Genomic DNA, 21,800 nt, shown 5'->3' on the forward strand with positions numbered 1-21,800 from the left:
GCCCTGCATTCCTCTCTTCTAACACTGCTTACAGAAGCTGACAAGCGCTGGAGGTCTCCCTGGCCGAGGTGGAAACCTGCAAAAATAAACGCTTTAGGTGACATGAAGGCTTTGTTTGTTTCTGCTGGCCCGGCTGTTTGTGTTAGCGCGGTGGGTTAATTGCGACTTTGATCGCTGCGTTTATTGATCCAACAGTGGCCTTAGGAGCGCGGCGCGGCCTGGCCTGCCTCGTCTGCTCCCACCCCCTGATCCCAAACAATCACACCTCAACCACCCCGGCGTGGTGAGCCACTACAGATGGGGTCTAAGGGGCGGGCACGCCAAACTAGGGTTGAAGATGCACTGGGAGATGGTGGCCATGACTGTCTGGGAGTACTCCACTGAAGCAGGGCCAAGGAGAATTAGGATGGGGTGGTCTAGTTTAGAGACCCATTCAACCCGATTCCACTCTTATCGGGCCATTAAATAGGTGTTATCGCTCGCTATAAGCACCATAGATGTGGGTCAATAGGGGCCCACTACGCCTACAATGTTGCAAAGTGAAAGCGAAACTGAAAAGCAACACGTTCTAACACGTTCTAAAACTGAATGAAATGTCATGTTTTGAACACAAACAAAACAGCTTCTTTAGGTTTAGGCAACAAAACCATTTAGTTAAGTTTAGTGAAAAACATCGTGCTTTGATTTAAAATAACTACGTTTCAAAATTGAAAGTGAAACTTAATGCTTGTGTACACAAAGACAACCACACGCTGTTGGTTTCAGACGGGATGCAAACGCCGTTCTCCTGGTTGAAAGCCCTGTGCTTTGGTTTCCATCGATCGCTCCCAACCTCTACATTATACATGAAGTTTCGGGCTGTCTGTACTGCAGCGTCTGACTTCAGCTTCTGTTCCTGTCATAATTACTACAGTCGCTAGAGGTCACTGTCGTGCTCTTTTATACCTTCTTTCGGTGATCGACCATGTGAATAGATGATGAAACCTAATACTGGGTGTAGCAGGGCCCTACTTATCCACATCTATGGGGCTTTTAAGTAAGGGATAATGTATAGCGACAGGGCGTTGCAGCGATGTCCGGGGTTATTTCGTAATAATGAACCTCTCGCTCTACATTATCCTACTTATTACTACTACTTACTTAAGAAATCATTAATTCGACATCAAAACTGCGTCCATATCAACAATCTGTTATACATAGCAGCGGTCTGCTATAAAGAAATAACAGACTGTACAATACCATTATTGACCAATCACAATCGAGTATTCAACAAAAGCCGCGCAATAACCACCAATACGCCTATTTAACAGCCTGATAACGGTCTAATCAACTGGCCCGTTAAATGGGAATGGGCTGAATTGGACTGAGCTAAAGGTCCAGATTCATGGTACAGCTGAGAGCGTTGATAAAAGCCCTCACATACAACGGACTAATGACAAGCAGGTTGGCCTGGTCAGATGTATGAAACAGACTTGGCTTAGTTTATCTACAGTAGTGGTGTGGCCAGACAATTTTGCTCTGGGCCAGCTGAAGTGAGTGGAGGTGGCTGTGTATGTTATGCAGTATGGAATACCAGGCCAAGTTGGATCAAATAGTGATGGACTGCAGATGAAAAGAGCTTTTATTGGCTAGCTCTGGCAAATTTTCACCACTACTGATTTATGGGGTGTGACCCAATCAAGTAGGCCAAATTGGGCTGATCTGAATTGACCTGTGTTTGGCATGGCTTCCTCCTCTGTCCCAAGACAAAAGGGGTGGATGCATGCCCCAAACAACATAACCGGATTCACCTCCAAACAAGCTTTCCAAAAACACATTCAGAAGATAAGGGTGAAGAAAAAAAACCACCATCATATGTATTTCCCTGACAATTTTTAAAACATCTCAATCTTGAAATTCTAGCTGCTGTGAGTTTTTATCCTGATGAAAATCAGTTCCAGGTCTCCAGGCCTCCGAGGTTCAAGAGGTTACAGACACAAGAGAATCCTGGTAAGCACTTTTCCAGCGCAGCCCGGTGAGAGGGTCAAATATGTGTGTGCGTCTGTAATGGCTGTGAGGTCATCGGTGTATTGACACAGCAGCAGATGATGGAACGGGATTCTGGCCACACATGCACTTGAGCGCTCCCGTCAACACGTGCACGCACAGAAACACAGTGTTCTCACTCGGTAAACAGCTAATGACACATCTACTGTGACACTGTGGGGTCTTGATTTAGATCAGGCAACACCAGAGAGGATGAGTGTGTAATCAGGAGAGAATGTACACCCTTTCTCTCACTCTCTCCTCCTCCTTCATATTCCCTCAGCACCTCCGCTGTATCCTTCTCTCCTTCCTTCCTCTCCAGCTCCCTCTGTGTGGTGACTCAATGACAGGAGAGACACACTGCGTTCTGCCCTGAGCATTAACCCTTCTCCTTGTTTGCTCTACAACCAATCAGTATTTAGCTTTCTATTAGACAACCAGGGACTGCAAGCTATAATAAAAGCCTATTCTTTTTCCTGTGCTCTTAAACATAAACACTACAGCCACTTGTGCCACTGACGCTCCACCAAAACATGTAGAATTCATCACAGTTTCAGCCTGATTGAAAAACAATTCAGTTTGGCAGCACACAGCAAGGTATGCTACAGTAGCATGCAGATTTATAAGCACTCAAAAGGTGCAATATTGTCAGTTATTTATGATAAATACAGTTAAGTATATGGACTCCCGTCAGAGTGTGTGCATGAGGGTGATTTTACACACCAAGTGTTAAAGTCAAACATGCACACTATGTTTGAAAAATAGTCTTATTAAATAGTCAGCGGACCTCTGAGGGAATGCACTGGGAGTGTGTGGGTAGCTTTTTATGAGGGTCACGAGTGCAAAACTGTGGTAACGCCGTTCGCCTTGCTCAGTACTCACTGCTTTAGGAGCAACGGAAGTAAGGCGGTGCCCTGGCGGTACTACGGTTTTGCACTCTGTGCCTCAGGGTACCGCAGTTTCACAAGTGTGTGTCGGAAAACTATGGTGGCCTTCAGGTAACGTAAAAACGCAAAAGGCTCTCTCTAGAGCCAGTGTTTGGTTTGTCCATTCTGGGCTACCGTAGAAACATGGCGGTGCAACATGGCGGACTCCGTGAAGAGGACCCGCTCCCTATGTAGATATGAAGGGCTCCTTCTAAGCTAACGGAAACACAACGATTCTTAGTTTCAGGTGATTATACACTAAAGAATACATAGTTATGAATATTATATTCCATTTCTGTTAATAGATCCCTCTAAATGCTACACACTGTTCCTTTAAGGGTCTTTAACCAAAGACATTTTCACATCTGGGCTCAATGGGTAGGGTAAGGCCCTGTTCATGGCTGGAGCTGGGGCTTGAGGTTAATCATAATAAATGTAAATGTATGCACTTACCCCGTCATAGAACACCTGAAGTTGCAATATCTCCCAAAACATGTTTCTGTCATGATTTTGATGAGATGGCGACCCTCGGGGTTTGTAAAATGAATGTCAAGTTGACAATTTATTCCCACAATCTATATATAAACATGGTGTTTTAGGTGGCACATAATTAAAAGTTGTATTTGCAAATCATTTGGAAATTGTGGGGATCTGACAGACAGGGAGGGTGAGGTGTTGAGTGGAGGGATGATAGGATGGAGGAAGGAGGGGGGCAGAGGATGAAGTAATGTGCCTGCAGAAGGCACTCCAGCCGGGGGTCAGATCCTGTTCATGGAAACCATCTGGCCAGCTCCATCTGAGCCACACCAAACATACACTACACATGATCCTCCATTCTATCTCTCTCTCACCTCCCTCCTGCCTTAAACTTACTCACCTTCTGCACATTTTTTCTCCTTCTCCCTCGCTTCCCAACTCGTCTCCTTTCCATCACTTTACCTTTTCTACCCCACTGCTTTTCCTCCTCCTTTTCTCTTTCTCGAAAAATATCCTACTCATTAATGCATGGCAGCTGCAGGGAGCAGTGTTACTTCATTTTTCCATGGCAACGGTCTCTCTGTTTCAGCAGATCCCATTTCAGTTTTGGTAGCAACGTGCTCCTTTGCCAGCGCTGAACACATTCATGTGTTAAATAGAAGGAATTATTGCAAAAATTCCTGAAATAGAATCACCGTCCTGATCACTGGCAATTATTATCAGGGCCCAGAGAGAACATGGGTGTTCCCGGGGGAGAACGGAGCTGAGAAGGGGAGATGACAGGATGAAAAGGGGGTAAGGGAGAGCAGTGGGGGAGAGGGGCAGGCAGGAAATAAGCAGGGGGGAGATACGCAGGGGAGAGAGAAAGACCCAAGAGGTAAGAACACGGAAGGCAGAGTAAGGAGGTCAGGAGATGTAAGGAGTAACGCAATGAGTTGGAGCAAGAGAAGGAAGAGAAGGAAGTGAAGCGGAGGGTCAGAACTCCAAGGCTGAGGGCAAATGGCCATCTGAAGATGTGCCAGGCCACTCTGGCCAGGGTGACAATTGCAGCACTGCTCTTCAGCCCTAATGCGAAGTGACTACTAAAATAACACCACCTACACATGTTGTAGCCTTGCATGACCAAGAGACTTAGTTGCCTCTGCAGGGAAAAACACACACTCTCTCCCTCGTGTGTACAACGCAGATGTTCTGTGCCGTACGTAATTTCAACTTCAATTTCTCCACCATCTTGGGCCTGAGGGGCTCACTTTGGAAGGTATGGCTCTCTGACCTCACCATGCCTGTGTTGCAATGGTGTGACAAAGACACTGGCCCTATTTAAACGATCTATAGCGCATGGTTGGTCCAAAGTGCATGGCGTAAGTGCATTTAGGGCGTGTCCGTCTGAGCTCCAGAGCTGCTTTACGCACAGGGTTTCAGCCGGAGAGGCGGTGCTTAACGCGTGGATCCATCAGCCTCAAAACGGCGCCGTTTAGGGGGAGAGAGCCCACAAACTTTGTGAATGTGTGTTGTGAACCTTCCAATGTAGACACATCTTTTCATCTGAATAATGCCCCCTTTAAATAGCAGGAAAATACTGCGCCAGACTTTAGACCAGGTTTTTGTCGGTCAATGGGCAATCGCTTTCTGCCACCTCAAGATAGCAATGCGCCAACAAAGAACCTGACCACACATCATTTTAAGACCAACACGGCCATGGGCACACAGATGGGCTCAAGTTCATCTGCTACTTACACAACGTGGGCATGAAAATGACAACTGCGTAGGTCTGAAACTAGCAATGACAGGTGCGCTTCGCTTTGCGCCAGGTGTTGCATAGGGCCCACTGGCTCTATCACTCTGAGTGAATGTCTTTTTCCTCCACATCCAGATTCTCTCATTCTCTCAGTTCATCATTCCTGAGGAGCATCAACACTAATCAACTACTGTTTAAGACTGTGGGACCCCTAATTGTCCAAGCGGTGATTCGCTGAACCATTTCTCTTTGGACCAGCCGACTCGTCTGTTTTCACCATTAGCTGCCTGTCTGTCTCGATCATCGACAGTTCCCTGAGGTGACTAAAGGACGTTCTCTGATGGCTTTTGAATGGATTACGAATAACGTTTTGACCATTTTCGTTGCAGGGTGAAAATGGCCTATCGTTCCCAGTGAGGTAACAGGAGAAGAGGGTGTTACAAGCTGAGATAGATAGGAATGTGCTGGATTTGAAGTCACAGAGGAGCCAGAATCATTTCTGGGGTTCGGTTTAAGCACTCAGCTACAGATAGAGCGTGACACTCACGGATTCAGATAATAATCTGTACCCTAACCACGCATGACGGGCCATCACCGGGAATCAAAGCTAACTACGTCTGTCATTGAAAAAGACAAGTACAGTGTAAAGCATGATTTTAGAGCAGAAAGCTACAAATAGAAACGGAGCATGTTCTGCTTTTTCCAGCTGCTATTCTGGTTTTAGACTTTGAGTGGGAGATGTGTCTAAGACATTATATAAGCTATACTCAAGTCTAGAGTCACACTGTAATGAAATGCACAGTGCAGTGGGACAGAATTGCTTGCGCAGATTTTTTTTTCTGAGGTTAAGCTGTTTCTTGTGGGAAGATAAAGGATGATGCAGCAAAGTGCATTAGACCCTGAAATGTATGACACTACTAATGAAAATATAGAACATGTTTTATTCCATTCTATGCTATTTGTGAACTGCTGACACTGGCGGAATAAATGACAACACAATGGCTGAAAATGCAAACCTCATGTACTGTAGCTTTTCCAATCTGCATTATCACTAGTTTCTACTTCTATTAAGATGAACCCACAGCCTCGCATCTGTGCAAGGCCTCTTTCTTGCTTTCTGCCGAGAATCTGTAGGAAAGAATTTATGTCACAGCGACAAAGCATCACGACTGCATCGATTTACACAATCACCAGCTATCATGTGTCCCTATCCTGTTTAAACAGCCTTAAGTGGTCTCAGCAGCCGTAGAATAATAAATACTTTTGTAACTTTTCTCTCCCCCAATCTCGTTCCTCCACCTTCGCTCTATCCCTCTTCTTCCTCTCTCTTCTGTAAAGAGACGGAGAGAGCCCCCGCATGCCAAATTGGGCACATGTGCAGCAGAAGTGTGAGCCATTAGGTATTCTGTTTACACCACACTCAAATAAATGGAGTGGTTTAAGTTTGGGGATATCCAAGGCCTGGGGTACCAGCTGTCGGGTTGGTCGGGTTTGGTCCGCTTCCACTCCCATGTCAACAGGACAGACTGTTTCCTAATTACCGCCGCAGTGCGCGGTGTGGTCCCGGTCGCAGCGCCGAAGGGGACAGAGGGAAGTGGAGGCAATGACGGGCTCAGCAAACTATTAGCGGGTTGAGTTAACTTTTGTGGGAGTACTGTAAACAGCTCAACGGGCTGACATGGGACCTGGGCTCCGAAGCACTATTTCAACTCGCATGCGTCACGCACTCTTTCATGTTTGACTGACATCACTTTGTGTGGTCCTAGCAATAAGAATTAAGATGAGATTAAGAATGGTTGTTGGACTCTTGTATCGTCGGTTATTGTTTACGCGCACAAAGAAACTTGCCTATAAGCCATATTCCAATTAAAGACCGATTTAGTTTACTTGAATTCCCTGGCACAGAGTATCCCTGTTGCCGTGAATAAACCTGTTAAGAGAAAACGTCTGTGCGCCTGTGATGACCTGCCTGCGTATACAACACGCTGCTGAAAAGGTATGAAAACAGAATCCCGTGAAGTTATGATCTCTGAGATGATAGTCTCATCACCATGTAACCGTTACCTTGTTTGACTGTGTGCTGACAGAGAAAACCAACAGTGAAAGAATACTTCCATGCTGCAGTGATCTGTGTGATACTTCATCATGAGAATATGAGCCTAGCTGGAGTATTTTAACATAGTTCTGCCAACCCAAAACTTGGATATTTGAGTAAGAAAAATGAATACTACTGGGTAAATGTGGTCACCATCCTCACAGTAACACTGTAGACCAGCAGTCATAAAGGAACCTAACTCTAATTACCGGACACAAAGATGTCCATATTCCCCAATCAGTAATATACCGAACCACATGAGTACTGCGTAGACGCACACGTGTGCATACACCATGACGTTCTGTTCCTGCATCAAGACGAGCCCTGTCGGAGAGTTGTCAGCACTTCCTGATGTATTTCAGATGGGGCTGGTTGTGATGTGGGCTCTGCTAACTGGTCTAGTCAAGATGCAGCAGGCATCCACACAATGGGAGCACTCAACTGTCCAGTTAGACACTGCAAAACAGACGGACAGAGACATCCAGCAAGCCAGCCAGCCAGCCAAACCAGACAGTCAACCCACCACAAAGCGACTTGAGACGCTACGTCGCATCTGTATGTAAAGCAGGCTAATGGGCTAACAGCTAACAGAGGTCCCTGGAAGCCATATGGTCACAACCGCAGAGAGAGCTAAGCCGGGCTGGGCCAGGCTTAGCTAAACCTCAGTACCTCAGAGAGGAAGAGGAGGACAGGGAGACGGGTTAATGGTCTCTAAAGCAGATTTGGGAATGGTGGTTGGAAATGTAAACCTGCTCCCGGACGTGTGTGACAGCCAATAACTTCTGTATAACGTCAAGTCAAAGAGCACTTTTGCTGATGCTTGAACCCCAAAGATAAATGTGGTAAAGATTGGCATATATATTGGGAGGCTAAAGATTCAAGGATTTATTATAGTCATTATACAACACAGGATTGTATAATGAAGTGTAGTTGTAGCCCCCCACACGCTACACACAGAATGTATAATACGATGTTCAAAATGTTTAAAATAGAATAGAATATAAGCAATAAAATAAAACAAACTGTATAAAAGTAGCACTAAAGGAAAAAAAAAAGGAAAACTAAATTGTATTTACAAGGAATATATACAGTTATGTATACTGTATATTAGGGCTGTCAATCGCTTAAAATATTTAATCGCGATTAATGAATCGCACATTTTTTTATCTGTTCAAAATGTACCTTAAAGGGAGATTTGTCAAGTATTTAATACTTTTATCAACATGGGAGTGGGCTAATATGCTTGATTTATGCAAATTTATGTATATATTTATTATTGAAAATAAATTAACAACACAAAACAATGACAAATATTGTCCTGAACCCCTCAAACTGCATGTGATTATCATAAAGTAGGCATGTCTGTAAAGGGGAGACTCGTGGGTACCCATAGAACCCATTTTCATTCACATATCTTGAGGTCAGAGGTCAAGGGACCCCTTTGAAAATGACCTTGACAGTTTTTCTTTGCCAAAATTTAACGCAAGTTTGGAGCGCTGTTTAACCTATGACATGGTTGGTACCAATGGATTCTTTAGGTTTCCTAGTTTCATATCATATCAGTATCTTCACTCTAGCTTGAAAAATTAGCTGCGAAACCAGAATAACAGAAAGTTCCATGAAATTTCCAAGACATTTAAAGTCATTATTGATAGATATGTGGGTGCCAGATTTCAAAGAATCTAATTGCAATAATGTGACTTCACTGTGTAGCTTGAGCCCTGAGTACTAGAGTATAAGGACATGCCACTGGGCCACTCTGACCCCCAACAAGACGAGAAACAGTGAAATCTTGCATATCACTGACTAACATCAAAGGACCACCATCCAAAGGAAATAAGTATCTTGTATACAACAGTACAACAATAATGGAGTTATAGTTTGGTACCTGTAGTGTAAGGCGTTTAACAGCATCCCAGGCTTGGGCGATGAGCTCCTTCATCCTCTCCTCTGAGGTTGTCCATGACTCTGCTGCCGTGGTGTCGGGCATCACCTTCATTGGGATGGACAGGGGACGTGATTCTGGAAAAGAAAGAAAGCGACAAAGACAAAAGACATTGGATTCATATATTGTTTTAAAACAGCTTTTCTTAAAAAAATCATTCATATTCTGGTTGTGCATCATTTTACAGTGCCCAGTATTAATGTGACTGAGTTTTGTTTAAACTTCTGGTCCTGTGATGAAGCAACCTCTGTACTACAGAAGTACTGTAGAACCCTGTAACATACGATATAAAATCAATATATGGTACATGTGACTATGTTCTGTCTTGCATTAATCCTTTATTTAACTCTCTTCATAATTCACTGTTATTTTCATTTGCTGTACAGTATCATGTTATATGATGCTTTACTGACACTTCATTGAGGTGATGTAATGTTGGCACTCAGGTTTCTTGTCTCCTACAGCCGGAGAGGGAACTATGAGAACTGAGGGAATGCACGCACACACACACACAGTGTCCTAGACATGACATGTCCTGGTGTGCCTGCTGTGGTCCAGACGAAGGTCGATTGTCTGCGCCGACACTCATGGCAACAGCCAAGCACACAAGTCCCACAGCAACAACTTCCTCAATTAGCCTTAGCACTCACCGTATTAACCTGAAGGTGAAAAGGACACCTTCAGTGTCCGATGGACAGTTGTGGTGAGAGAAGAAGACATGCAGATAAAGGAGAAGCTGAGTGGAAGGAGCAGAAATGGAAGGGGACTGAGACAGAGGCATATAGACCGAGCGCACATTCTAGCAGGTTAGCCTGAGGTCTGTGGATGTTAAAGCCATCAGGGCGTCAGAGGTGAGGGAAGGGGGGTCCCTCTGAAGACACATTAAGACATATTCCATGATTTAAAAGGTCTGCCTTGCTCAGCAGCTCTATCCCACAGTTGTCATGAAACAGCGGTGATGTCACAGCACCGCCGTGCCTCCTCAGACGCCACGCTCCAAAATATCACTAAAACAGCCAAGCGGGTTGGTGGGGCAACAGGGGTGTGTTGCCGGGGCGATGGACAAAAAGGATGGTTAGTAACCTTGGTTTGTGGTCGCTGTGGCAACCTGCCTAAAACTTGTGGGTGGGAGCATGTGTGTGTGTATGAGGTGAGGTCACAGGTGCGTGTGTGTAAAGTTTGTGTGTGTGTGTGTGGAAGTGGAAGAAACCAGACCGAAGGCCGAGATCATCGTGTCTGGACTCTCTTACGGTATTTTCTCACACTCAGCATCCAGGTGCCTCTGGCATTCAGGGACTATGAAAATGGACTGTTTTTGTCATGATGCCTACAATCAGTGTTGCATCATTGTGCACTATATGCACAGTACTTTGACCGCACTGTACATTTTGTTCATTTGACAAACCCGTATTTTCCAATTAGCCTTTTCCCTCATTCTTATTCGTCAGCGACATTGTTTCTGCGAGCCTCGTACACAACCGATTCCACTGTTCGCATACTTTGCTAAATATCCACATCGTCTCAGATGGCAGAAATTGACTTTGACAGGACAGATTGTGTTTCATGGACTGTCTTTCATTGAGTAATGTGCAGAGAGTGCTGCATAAACCGCTGTGATATCATTGGGTTGTCAATAGTGTTTTGTTGTAGCGGGCAGTGTGTGTGTTAGAGTATTCCTGTCACACTGCATTAAGAGAGCTGTTTCCTGTTTCAGCTCTGCAGGGGATCCGTACAGACATGACAGAGCTCTGTGGCTGCTGCTCTCTGTCATGTGGCCCAGCTTTCTAGACCATGGAGATGCTTCCCCAGGGACTGGGCATGCTCTCTCTGTGTGTGAATGTGTATTTATTTGTTAAGTAAAGTAGTGTTTCTGCATGTGTAACCTTTTGGGTGCACCCACATTGACATCAATGTCTCAGCACACCGTTGGTGGTTATCACTGGAAATAACAGTCTCACTACTTACGTCAGCGTCCTGGTTATCCCCCCCATACCCGGATTACATCCTTGCCCAACCAAACAGCGCCTTCCCACATCGGAAAATACAACGCAAACATATATCCACACACACTGCCCTGACAACACACAACAGAATAAACACTAAAACAGACCCCAAATGAGTTCACACCCACACCAATCATCATTGGTGAAATCTTAGAATAAACAGAGACCACCCTTCTGGTCACACACACTCGTACCATGTCCCCCCAATTTACCAAACTAATCTATTACACACCATGAGATTTGTTAGCGTGAGGGTGGAGTGGACCCCGCATGACTAGAAGTTGGAGACTATCTGGCTGTGTGTGTGTGTGTGTGTGTGTGTGTGTGTGTGTGTGTGTGTGTGTGTGTGTGTGTGTGTGTGTGTGCATTTTGAAAATTACAACTATGAGCTTAAATGCACGATTGTGAATATGCAAGCCTACATGAGTAGGTGTACAGTGTGCCACATGCAGTATGCACTCACATAAACCTGTGGAACTAATTTTACAATGCACAACGCAGTGTGAGTACAATGCAGTGAATATTAATACAATGTACATGCGGTCACACGCGCGTTAACCTTCTGAGAACGATCTGAAAAGCGGTCATTGGAAACTGTTTGGAAAAGGGCAGGCATTTCCAAAAAACACTCGGCAGGTGATTGGATGAACCATCTGTCAATCAAACTTTTGCCAAAGCCAGTCGGGAGAAGAGCATTTACATCTTTTCTGTCGAGAAAAGCCTTAATGAAGAAATACTCTCCAGTTCTGATATAACTGATGCTACTGCAGCATCTACGCTAACCTCTTCAGGAGCCACTATTGTTGTTTAGAATGAATAGTCGCCTCTCCGTGTCGTCACACACACACCTAAGCCACGCCCGTAGCTGCTAGTAGCTCCTCACAGGACGCCGATTGGTCCGTGCTCTGGCTTGCCGGATTTAAACGCATTACCTGAAGCCTGACAAGACGGATTTTTGCATGTGATATGTGATCCTGCAATTCTTGCGTGATCTACCGACATCACGAGAATCCAGCTGCCGTGCGAGGTAACACACACGTCAGCACAGAGCCTGAAATTGGGCCAACAATTGCTGTTATTAAATTCAGACTTTAACACTGTGACCTTCTACTACACTCTCATTTCAAATCAATTCCACCTTCAAAATTTTAATCTGAGTCATGTTCTAGAGGAACCCATCACTCTTCTTGATATTATTACTTTTTTGGGCAGGCCTCAGAGGCTGCACTTTTCATCTAAAAACTGGTTATTGCCCTAATCCTATGGACCTTATGGCTAACCTTCACCTGAAATAGACCAAGGAGAGCAGTCATTTTTTCTATACTTTGGGGGTAGGCAAGACTGTGAATGTCCGTCCCAGGAGAGAGTCTGTTAGGCCAATCAGAAAGTGTGCATAGGCAGTAACAATGCAAGGCCAGTCTGCTCTCCGCTTTGTTTTAAATACCATTCCAGGACTCTATTTGTTAATCCTGGGTCATTATTTGGAATGAAACTGCCATATCTTGTTATAGTGACTTGGCGCCCGCCATTTCTGCAGGGAGGGGATTGAAAAAAAAAAGAGAGAGGCAGGCAGGGACAGAGAATGAGAAAGACAGAGAAAACACAAGAGGTCTAAATTCAAATGAAAGAGAAATATGACAGGAGCGCCCAAAGCTCTTAAACCTGCCCAGGCCTAACAAGTCCTGAGAGTCCTCTTAAAGTGGGGTTATTCCCCCTGTCTCGTGCCATCTCAGCCATGTCCTCATTTTCACCCTCTGTTAGGCCATTAGGCTAATATCTTATTGGCCAAACTCTGGCCATACACCCTTCCCCTCTCCTTTCCTCCTCTGTTTTGTTCTCACTCTCTCCCACCACTCCCTCTTTCTCTCTGTGTTCAGAGCTGCCAGTCCAGTCCCCTATAAACATTCTCGTGTTCTGCTGGTGATTATTCATCCTCTTTAACAGCTCCATCACATCTCCCAGCGAGCGAAAGGCCCGGCTCTTTTAAGACCCACAGCCCGGGCCGAGAGACGCGGAGCCCCATTACAGCACGTTGACTTTAAGGCGAGAAACAAATCAGTGTTGCCTCGTTTCATGAGGTACAACACAACACCGCTGTGGCAGAGTAGCAATGCAATAAAATGTGTGAACACACACACAAATTCCCTCTGATTTAACAGTCTTCACAACAGCAATGGCGCAAAGTATCCGCACGTCCTTCCCAAGTGGTTGAGCAAGTCGGCCATAAAAACAGCCTCATTGAGGGATTTCGGCGTTTCCCCATGCCGCCTGCTATCTTTCTGGTATGTTCCCTTTTACAAATGGTTTACAGTGAGTTGAAGTGTTGTATATTCTGTTACAGCTGCGTGCAGAGGCAGCAATGGGGCTCTTTAATAAACCTGCCCGCCTATTTGTTTTGGATGCAGATCAGTGTTTATTTAAATATTTACGTAACTCCATTTGTTATGGGGTTATTGAAGCCGCCATGAAAAAGTGGCGGCCCGGCCAGGCTGACCGAACGGGTGAGGAATGGGGGTGAGGGGGTGGCAAGAGGACTTTGTTTTAAGAGTTTTATCTTGCCTATTTATTTCTACTCTACACACACTTAGGGTTGGGTACCGAAACCTTTCTATACGACCGGTATCTAGCGGACCAAATGGTAACGCAGATTTCGGTTCCTCATTTCCGTGCCACTTAAATTCCTAACCTCCCTCTGGTGCTCCGAAACGGACATGACAGGTAACAGAAGCATCGCCGCATGTCTCGTGCCATCGCTGATTAACAGTATTGCACTCGCTTGCAGAGGCAGTAGGTATCATACTGTTAGCTCACAGCTAGCTTAAAGTTTAATCACGGTTAAAATGCCTAAACATAAACAGTCTAAAATTGTGGCTGGGGGCATGACAGTTGAACGTTGATGAACGTCGATTGCAAATCTTGCATTTATAAAGTACTAATTCGGGCTGTACTGAATCGTTCAAAGCTTCCAATTCCAATTATTATTGTTAATAACTTACAGAAACATTGCGTGCAGTAGTCCACCTTCTCTCTTAACGCTCGCTTTGTGTTAACAGTTAATATCTTGATCAATTTCATGTTAAAAAACTTTTATCTAGTCGACCGTCATTTTTTTCTTTTTTGCATGTTTTTTTTAAGTATCGGTTCAGGCATTGTTTAAAAAATATTGTTTTAGCACCGGTATCGGTGCCCAAACAATACCCAACCCTACACACACTGCATGATCTCTCTTTGTGCCAGCTCTGCTTCAGGAAGTCCCCTCACCAGTCAAGGTAATTGTAGCGGAATGACTTTTCAGTTCAGGCATGTGGAGACAGACTTTAATGTCTCTGGCTAGAAGAAAAGCGAGAAGAGGATCACACACATTTCCCACTGCAATCGTCATCACTTTCATCATCATTATCATCAAAGTTCAGCCTGATCATGCACAACATCGCTATCCAACCTATACAAAATGTGTAGTTGAGATACTCATCTAAAAAAGATGAGAGGAGAGAGTGTCTGCCAGCCAGACCATGACACAACAAGTAAAGAATGAAAACAAAAAGACGCGTCTTCTCAGTGTGACACCGAGACCCTTTGATACGTCCCTCGTGAAATCATCTCGACCCGGTTTCCAATCCCCTCCCGTTCCTCTGTCGTCTGAACTAAGCCCCCTCCAGCCTGCGCACTAATCCACCCCACGTCTGATGAACCACAACTCAACCCCAACTTCCCTGTCTGCTCCTCTCACTTCAACCTCAAAAACCACAGCCAACATCCACATGGCCTAATACCCTTATCATTCATGAAAACAGCGAAGGGATACATAAGGACAAATCTGCTCCCCACAGACTGCTCCGTCTGTCCTGGAAGCCGGGGAGGGCTTTGTACGGGCTCATCAGCGTGCAGAGGCCAGAGACATTCTCATCTAGCGAGCAGAGTCCCCTACAGACCACAACCATGCTTCTCAGGGGGGGCCTCCTATCTCATTATTCCTCCTTTTTCTTGTTTTCTTTCCCCACTCCAACCATCATTACCTTGATAAATTATTGACTTTACCAGAAAAATTAAACTATATAAATAACTCCACAATGAAAATATTATCCCCTTCTGAAAAGCGCACGGCAGCCAATAAAAACCTGCCTGACTTCCATCAAGCTACTTGGGCTCAGATTATAGTTATGTATGACTGTGTAGTTCTGCCTGACGTCCTCTCATCAGTTCTCTCTCTCTCTTATATATGTGTGTATATACTAGTATATATTAGTTTCTCTCTGCCGTTTCTTTCTCCAAAATATATTGATTAATGTCTTTCCAGAATATACGTCTCCCAACCATGAGACCTGGACTTTTTTTCCTGTTCCCGACCTTTTTGCTGGCGCACTACGGTTGAGATCACAGAGAAGCCATCAGTACGGAAGGTTTTTTTTTTTTTGTGAGGCCCGCAGCCACGACCACCACCACCACCGGATATTGTCTTCTACATTACAGATTGAAAATGTGAACAATGCAAATGTTTCCATGTCTCTCTCTCTCTCTCTCTCTCTCTTTCTGGTCCTCCCAGTAAACAGCAAAATTACATCTAATCCCATCATCCAGACCACTAGCAGACAGGAACTAAGACAACAGTTCTCGTTCCAACCTTTAAGAAGCACCGCCAGGTCGCAGGATAGGTTTCTCAGCAAAAGAAGTATGTTCTCAGAGCGCCAACGGCTAATTTTAGGATTGTAAAGGAGAGCCAGTGAGATCATTACTCTGGTAGATGTTAGAGAACAATGAGAAGCTCGGGACTCGGGAGGCTCTCGATCAGGAACACGGTGCTGCTGCCAATAAGAACATTCATTAGGGACAAATAAAGAAAATACTTAGAGGCTAGTTTTATGTGAACCAATTTGTGGCGTAATTGTGCGGGCAGACAGAAATCAACCTCAAACTGAGGAGAACCGACTTGTTTTCAAAGTTGCCGCTCCACGGTCCTTCTCTTGTAAAGGATAATCACACAAAAACAATCCGTTAACACCTCTGGTGATGTTACTAAGCAATATTCAAACAAGTCCCGTGATGGGAGTTAAATGATCAGTGTTGGGGTTAGTTTTAAAAAATGAAGTCAAAAACCTCAGCCTCTAGTCTATCCACCAGACTATTTAGACAGACCATATACTTCGACCAGAAAAAGCCTGATGGACTGACCAGAAATATTAGCTATTATAAAAGCCAACCACAGAGCCATACAATTATGAAAAGGGAGAATTTTGAAGAAATAACTTTTAGAACAAAAAACACATAGACAAGGCTTAAAGAGGACCTATTATTTTTTTGTGCTTTTTTCCCTTTCCTTTAGTGTGTTATATATTTTTTGTGCATGTAAAAGGTCTGCAAAGTTACAAAGGCCAAAGTCCACGCCAAAGGGAGTTGCAGAAACACTGTTCCTGAACTGCCTGAAACGCCTTGATTGAAGTCCCGCCTTTTCTTCCGTAATGTAGTGATGTCACCAAGTAAGACATTTGCATAATACCTGCCTAGCGGCTAGTTTGGCACGTCCTCAAACAAAGTTAGTTAGAGCGGAAAGGGAGCGGAGTCCGAAGAGTTTGGTTCGTTGTTTTTTTAGCATTAAAGTATATAAACATGTTCTAGTAGAAACACAAAATACAAGTATGCACCTGAAAATGAGCATAATAGGTCCTCTTTAAAAAAAAAAATAATTGTACAAAGAATATGTCATTACAAAAGAAAAAACAATTCAAGAGAAATATGATTCCTTATACGATGAAGAGCCAATCTTAATTTCAGATGTGTCTTTAGTAACATGAAAATATCTACTATTTTTCACCATGTGCTGTGTTCAAAGTTTCTGTCATCCAGCAGAACTGGCTTCTGTCCCACTCAGCCAACGCTGGTCCTGAAAGTCAGCGGTGTTTTGTAACATGTGCCCTGTATATTTAACATGTGTAATGACCAAAGCCAGAAAGGAAGAGAGACAGAGTGAAATATATTTCGTTGCCAAATGGAGCTGAGTGGATATGGGTAGTGAGATTTGAGCTGGGCAGCCCCACAGCCCCTAGTATGATATCACCTTGCCCTCAGTGCTTTCTGGGGAAATGATCTGCAGTGAACTAGTGCTGTGTGTCTCTGTACATTTGCCTACACATTAACAGGCACCTTACGAAAGCCTAAAGGAAAGTCCCCCTTGATTACTACGAAACTGTAGCTAGGGCCGAGTGTGGTAACAAAACAACATAACACTCTCTTTACATCATAAAAGTGCCAGGCATGCGTTCAAATGGCCAATTGGAAGCAGGGACATCTAGCGAGTGCAATTGTTCTGAGGAGGCTTTGAACTGCTAAAAACTCTGAAAATGATTTTCTTCCAGTGGATTATGATTTATTCTGTAATTCCCCGAGGTGATTTCTGTGGGGAAATCAATAGCTCCAGTGGAAAACCATGATAATCAATAGGCACAGGAAAAGGCTGCTCTCGCCAATTTATAATCAGGCGGAACAAAACACCGCTCTATATCAATATTCCATATATCCAGCACATCGGGTCATTTAATCTTATAATAGTATTTCAAACAACCACACTCTGGACATGCAAACTGTTAACTTATATTTCTGAATTGACCACTTTACTGCATGGTTGGAGAGTACACGTTTTGGGCTTCAGAGTGTCTCAGGGGGGGACAGGGGCCAGAACAGTATGTATCCTGGAGCAGAAAATCTTACCGTAATGCACTCAAGGAGTAATCAGTTGAAACAGTACTGTGACCATTCATACCGTTTCTTTTGAAGAATGTACATTGTCTGTTTTTTTCAGTGTGCAGTATTGAGGTAATTGGGACTACAACTGTTGTGGAGTAAGAAGTAGTAACTTAGCATATTTAATATCAGCAGCTCAAGTGACTTAAGGGAAACCTTAAAGGGCGGGGCGGGTCCATTTGCGTTCTGTTTTTATTTTTTTATTTTTTTTCAAATAGAAACGCCCACTCAGACGTTGCAAAAAGCAGTGACATATTACCAAAGTAGGCTAATCGAAGCTAATAAATAAGGTTATGAATAATGTGAACGCTAGCACTAGGTGAGTCAACGTTAGCTGTGCTAAGTTTAGAAATAACTGAAAGGGTTCGTTTGGATTTTTTGAAGTGGGGTTGTATGTACTCTCTCGTGTTCTGCAAGGTGAAATTACTGCTTTTGTGAATGTAGTTTGGTGGCTTTGAAGAGAGCGATATAACGGCTTCAGTTCCCCGTCGGATAGGGCTGTCTGACGGCGAGGTAATGCTGCTGTGGACGGGAGCAGCAGAAAAACGTATTTTACCCACCTAAAAACGCTATATTTAGAATATTTTCACTGCTTTACCATTAGAAAGCCCTTTCTGATGGGGAACTGACAGTCTTCAAAGCTACCACACCAGACTCCATTTACAAAAACAGTCATTTTACCTCGCAGAACACGGGAGTTGCTGGTCTACCGCTGCACCGATCAGTTAGTTTGTTTGCGGTATTGTGTGACTTGCGGATCCGATCCTGTCTGCTTCTCCAAACTGGGAGCGTGCAGACCGCCATCTAAGTTACTGTATGTAACGTTAATACACTGACTATAAGGATTGTATATATACTGCATATATAGCAGCGTCATCATGCAGAAACCTACGTCAGGTCCAGTGGGTAAAAAGCTTTTAGAAGGGCTTGGGAAAATAACATTTTGACGTTAAAACATACAAACTTTGACTCAAAATTTGAATGATCAGATTTGAATACATAAGGAACACCACTATGAAGCTACAGAATGATTAAAAAACATAGTAAGTAATGGACCCGCCCTTTACAGGGAGTATCCAGGATTATGACAACATACATACATTACGAGCATCCAGGGGTTAAATATTTGAGTTGCACACTTAAGGTAAATTAATTTGCAACAAAATACCAGTGTTATGTTTCCTATAAGAACCTCATGACGTCTTCTCCTGAAGGTCAACTGAGCAGCAGCACCAGTGGCAGTCCAGTTGGCTGGCTGCCCCTGTTGAGCCTGAGCCAGTCTTACTGTATGTGTGTTTATTCCCCATGCATCCCCGTGAATGGCAGCCCGAACACGTGTTGACTCCAACTGGCAAACAACCGGCACATCTCTCCTCTGTTTACCTAAATAGATGACTGAAGACTGAAAAATAAAACGTCCGCTGCGGTGATTACAACCCCCTTAGAGTCCCCTGAGAAATTATATGCCGGCAATAAACCCGCAACTAAAATCGACCTTGTCATATATCTGGACGTTTATTTGAAGTCACGTTAAAACAAGCACATTAGAGCTATCGAGGAAAAGGCCAAAATGATAATTTAGCAAAAAGAAGAAAGAATGCCTCTCTGTGTACCCGCTCCAAAAGGGGGAAACATGAGCCGGTCCATTTCAATTCATTTCTTACAACAACACAGTTTATTTCTCAGGGCAATTATTAATTTGCCTGAAAACCTTGCTCCGTCACAGCTGTGAGATTAAGGCCCATCAAGACACAATGGTCATTTCTCAACTCCATTCACATCAGCTTTACCCTTTAGTAAATCATTAAGGCTTATTGATTCAACCCAAGCTAAACAGTTGGATCGGGTGTCCTGGGGTAAACATGCAGCCGTTACGAATAGATTCTGAAAAACCCATCAGATCGCTCGCTGTGGCTAAACGGCTTTAGAGATCAAATGCATCTTGCTGACGAGGAAAAAGCAGAAGACAGTTTTATGTCCAGCTAACAGTCAACAAAGTATAAACACCACAGGCAAACATGATAAACTAATAACCAAGTTGGATTTGAATGCTGACCCTGGCCAGTGTTTTTTTACATAACAGCTAAACCAGAGTGAGCTCCCATCATCTCCCTCCTGTTTAAACACCCAGCTCCTTATTCACAGTGTGCTCCACACATGGTAAAGCAATTAATAAATCATCTTTAGAGAGGCTAATTCCAATCATAACATGTTAGATGTCAGCAGCTCTTCTCATGAGGTGACTGGGGGGGGGGAGGCTTTATAAGGGAAAATCCACCCTAACAACAGAATCCACATATGTTATTCACATGACCCTGAGCCTTTTCTAAGATGGGTTTCCACCAAAAGTTCCCAGGACTTTTAGTACCTGGAACTACTTTTCAAAGAAAGTAAAAGGTTCCTTCAGTTGTGAGATGTGAAGATTAGGCACACTAGTCCTCTGACGTATGAAAAAGCAACACGACATGGGACGAGGGCTGCTGGTGGTCACAGCGGTAAACACACTCTGCAGCCTGCAGTTCAGTGTGTCCGCCTGTTTCATCTAAAAAACACGCTGGAAAAAAAGTTAGGTTTTGACTCACTGCGACGACATTTACTGCTGCATATATTTAGTCTCTCTCCACAGTAAATCATCAGTTGAGCGTTTCATGTTTATTTATTTGTGCTTGAGAAGGTTAATGCCGTAAAACAATCAGAAAATAACTTTTCAATCTCACATTCACAGCGTTGCCGCGCTTCCTCTCTCTCTCTTCTACCGCTCGCCTCCTCAGCTCTCTCGCACGATCTCTCTCTCTCTCTTTTTAAATGAGTCGGGATGCTGACAGCAGAGCCTAACTTTACTTTTAATGTTGTCAAACAAAGAGAAATGCTCTCCCCTCGTCCTAAAATGGTCCTAAATCGATACCAGAGTACTACCTTGTTTTATGAATGAAGCGGTACAGTTGAAGCTGCAGTGCTGTGTGTGTGTGTTTGACAAATCAGCGATGGTCATCCCTGCAAGTTCTGGTACTTTCAAAAAGTACTAGCCCCCGACCAGGACCTTCTTCGGGTGGTAAAAAGGCTCCGTAAAATGTCCCCAGAACTTAATTTAGACCCTGGTCCCTGCAGTCGAAACACAATGAGTTTCTCAAAAGGTTCTTAGCTCTGGGGGAAAGTTCCTGCGGTGGAAATGGGGAGTACAGTTATGGAGTTAACATAAGTGAATTCTGTATTTGGGTGGATTTTTACCTGAGATGCCTCAGCAAACAGCTCTTTCCACACAGTTCTACATTAAACAACTATTACCCAAAGGGAAGCTAAATATCAGGATAGATCAGTCTACATATCAGGTTTCTGTGTATCCAGTATCTACCCCACCGTGGACGGCCAACCCTAGGGAATGTGAAGAATTAACATTCCATTTATCATCCTCCAATTAATCACAGGAACAATGTATTATTAAGAGAAATGAAGTGGAACAGAATTTAAATTTATGAATCTAAAAAGAACAGTGTATCAGGTATCACCACAAGACGTTGGGAGTTCATATTTTTCATCCATGGCTCAAGATATAAAGTCATCTTCGCATACAGAGAAACAAAATAGTTAATTGCAGGAAGGATGCATTATTATGTAACAAGGATAAGGTGGAACTGGGATGAAGGAAACTAAATACCTGCTGTGCTGCAAGTCCTCCTCTGCAGTGTTGAGCTGCAGTCTATCAAGGTCCTGTGACTGCAGGGAGGCTTATTGTTTCACCATGATTAAAACCACAAGGGCTAAATGCCTTTGCCCTTTCCTTATTCTGATTGCTCGCGGAAACAATTTGTAACTTTTCATTACATCTACTCCTGTAACACCGCAGCAATTTCCAGAG

General features: G+C 44.0%; 1 protein-coding gene across 5 annotated transcripts in view; it reads right to left on the reverse strand.

The window, feature by feature from the left end:
• vps13b (vacuolar protein sorting 13 homolog B) overlaps positions 1-21,800 on the reverse strand; it is a 394,723-nt gene that overhangs the window by 208,891 nt on the left and 164,032 nt on the right. For all 5 annotated transcript variants that reach the window (XM_074654548.1, XM_074654549.1, XM_074654550.1 and 2 more), the window contains one exon: positions 9,150-9,283. In XM_074654548.1, coding sequence (XP_074510649.1) covers positions 9,150-9,283 — 134 coding nt within the window. The remainder of the gene's footprint in view (positions 1-9,149; positions 9,284-21,800) is intronic.

Source organism: Sebastes fasciatus, chromosome 12 (genome assembly GCF_043250625.1).
Source record: "Sebastes fasciatus isolate fSebFas1 chromosome 12, fSebFas1.pri, whole genome shotgun sequence".
NCBI classification, from domain to species: Eukaryota; Metazoa; Chordata; class Actinopteri; order Perciformes; family Sebastidae; genus Sebastes; species Sebastes fasciatus.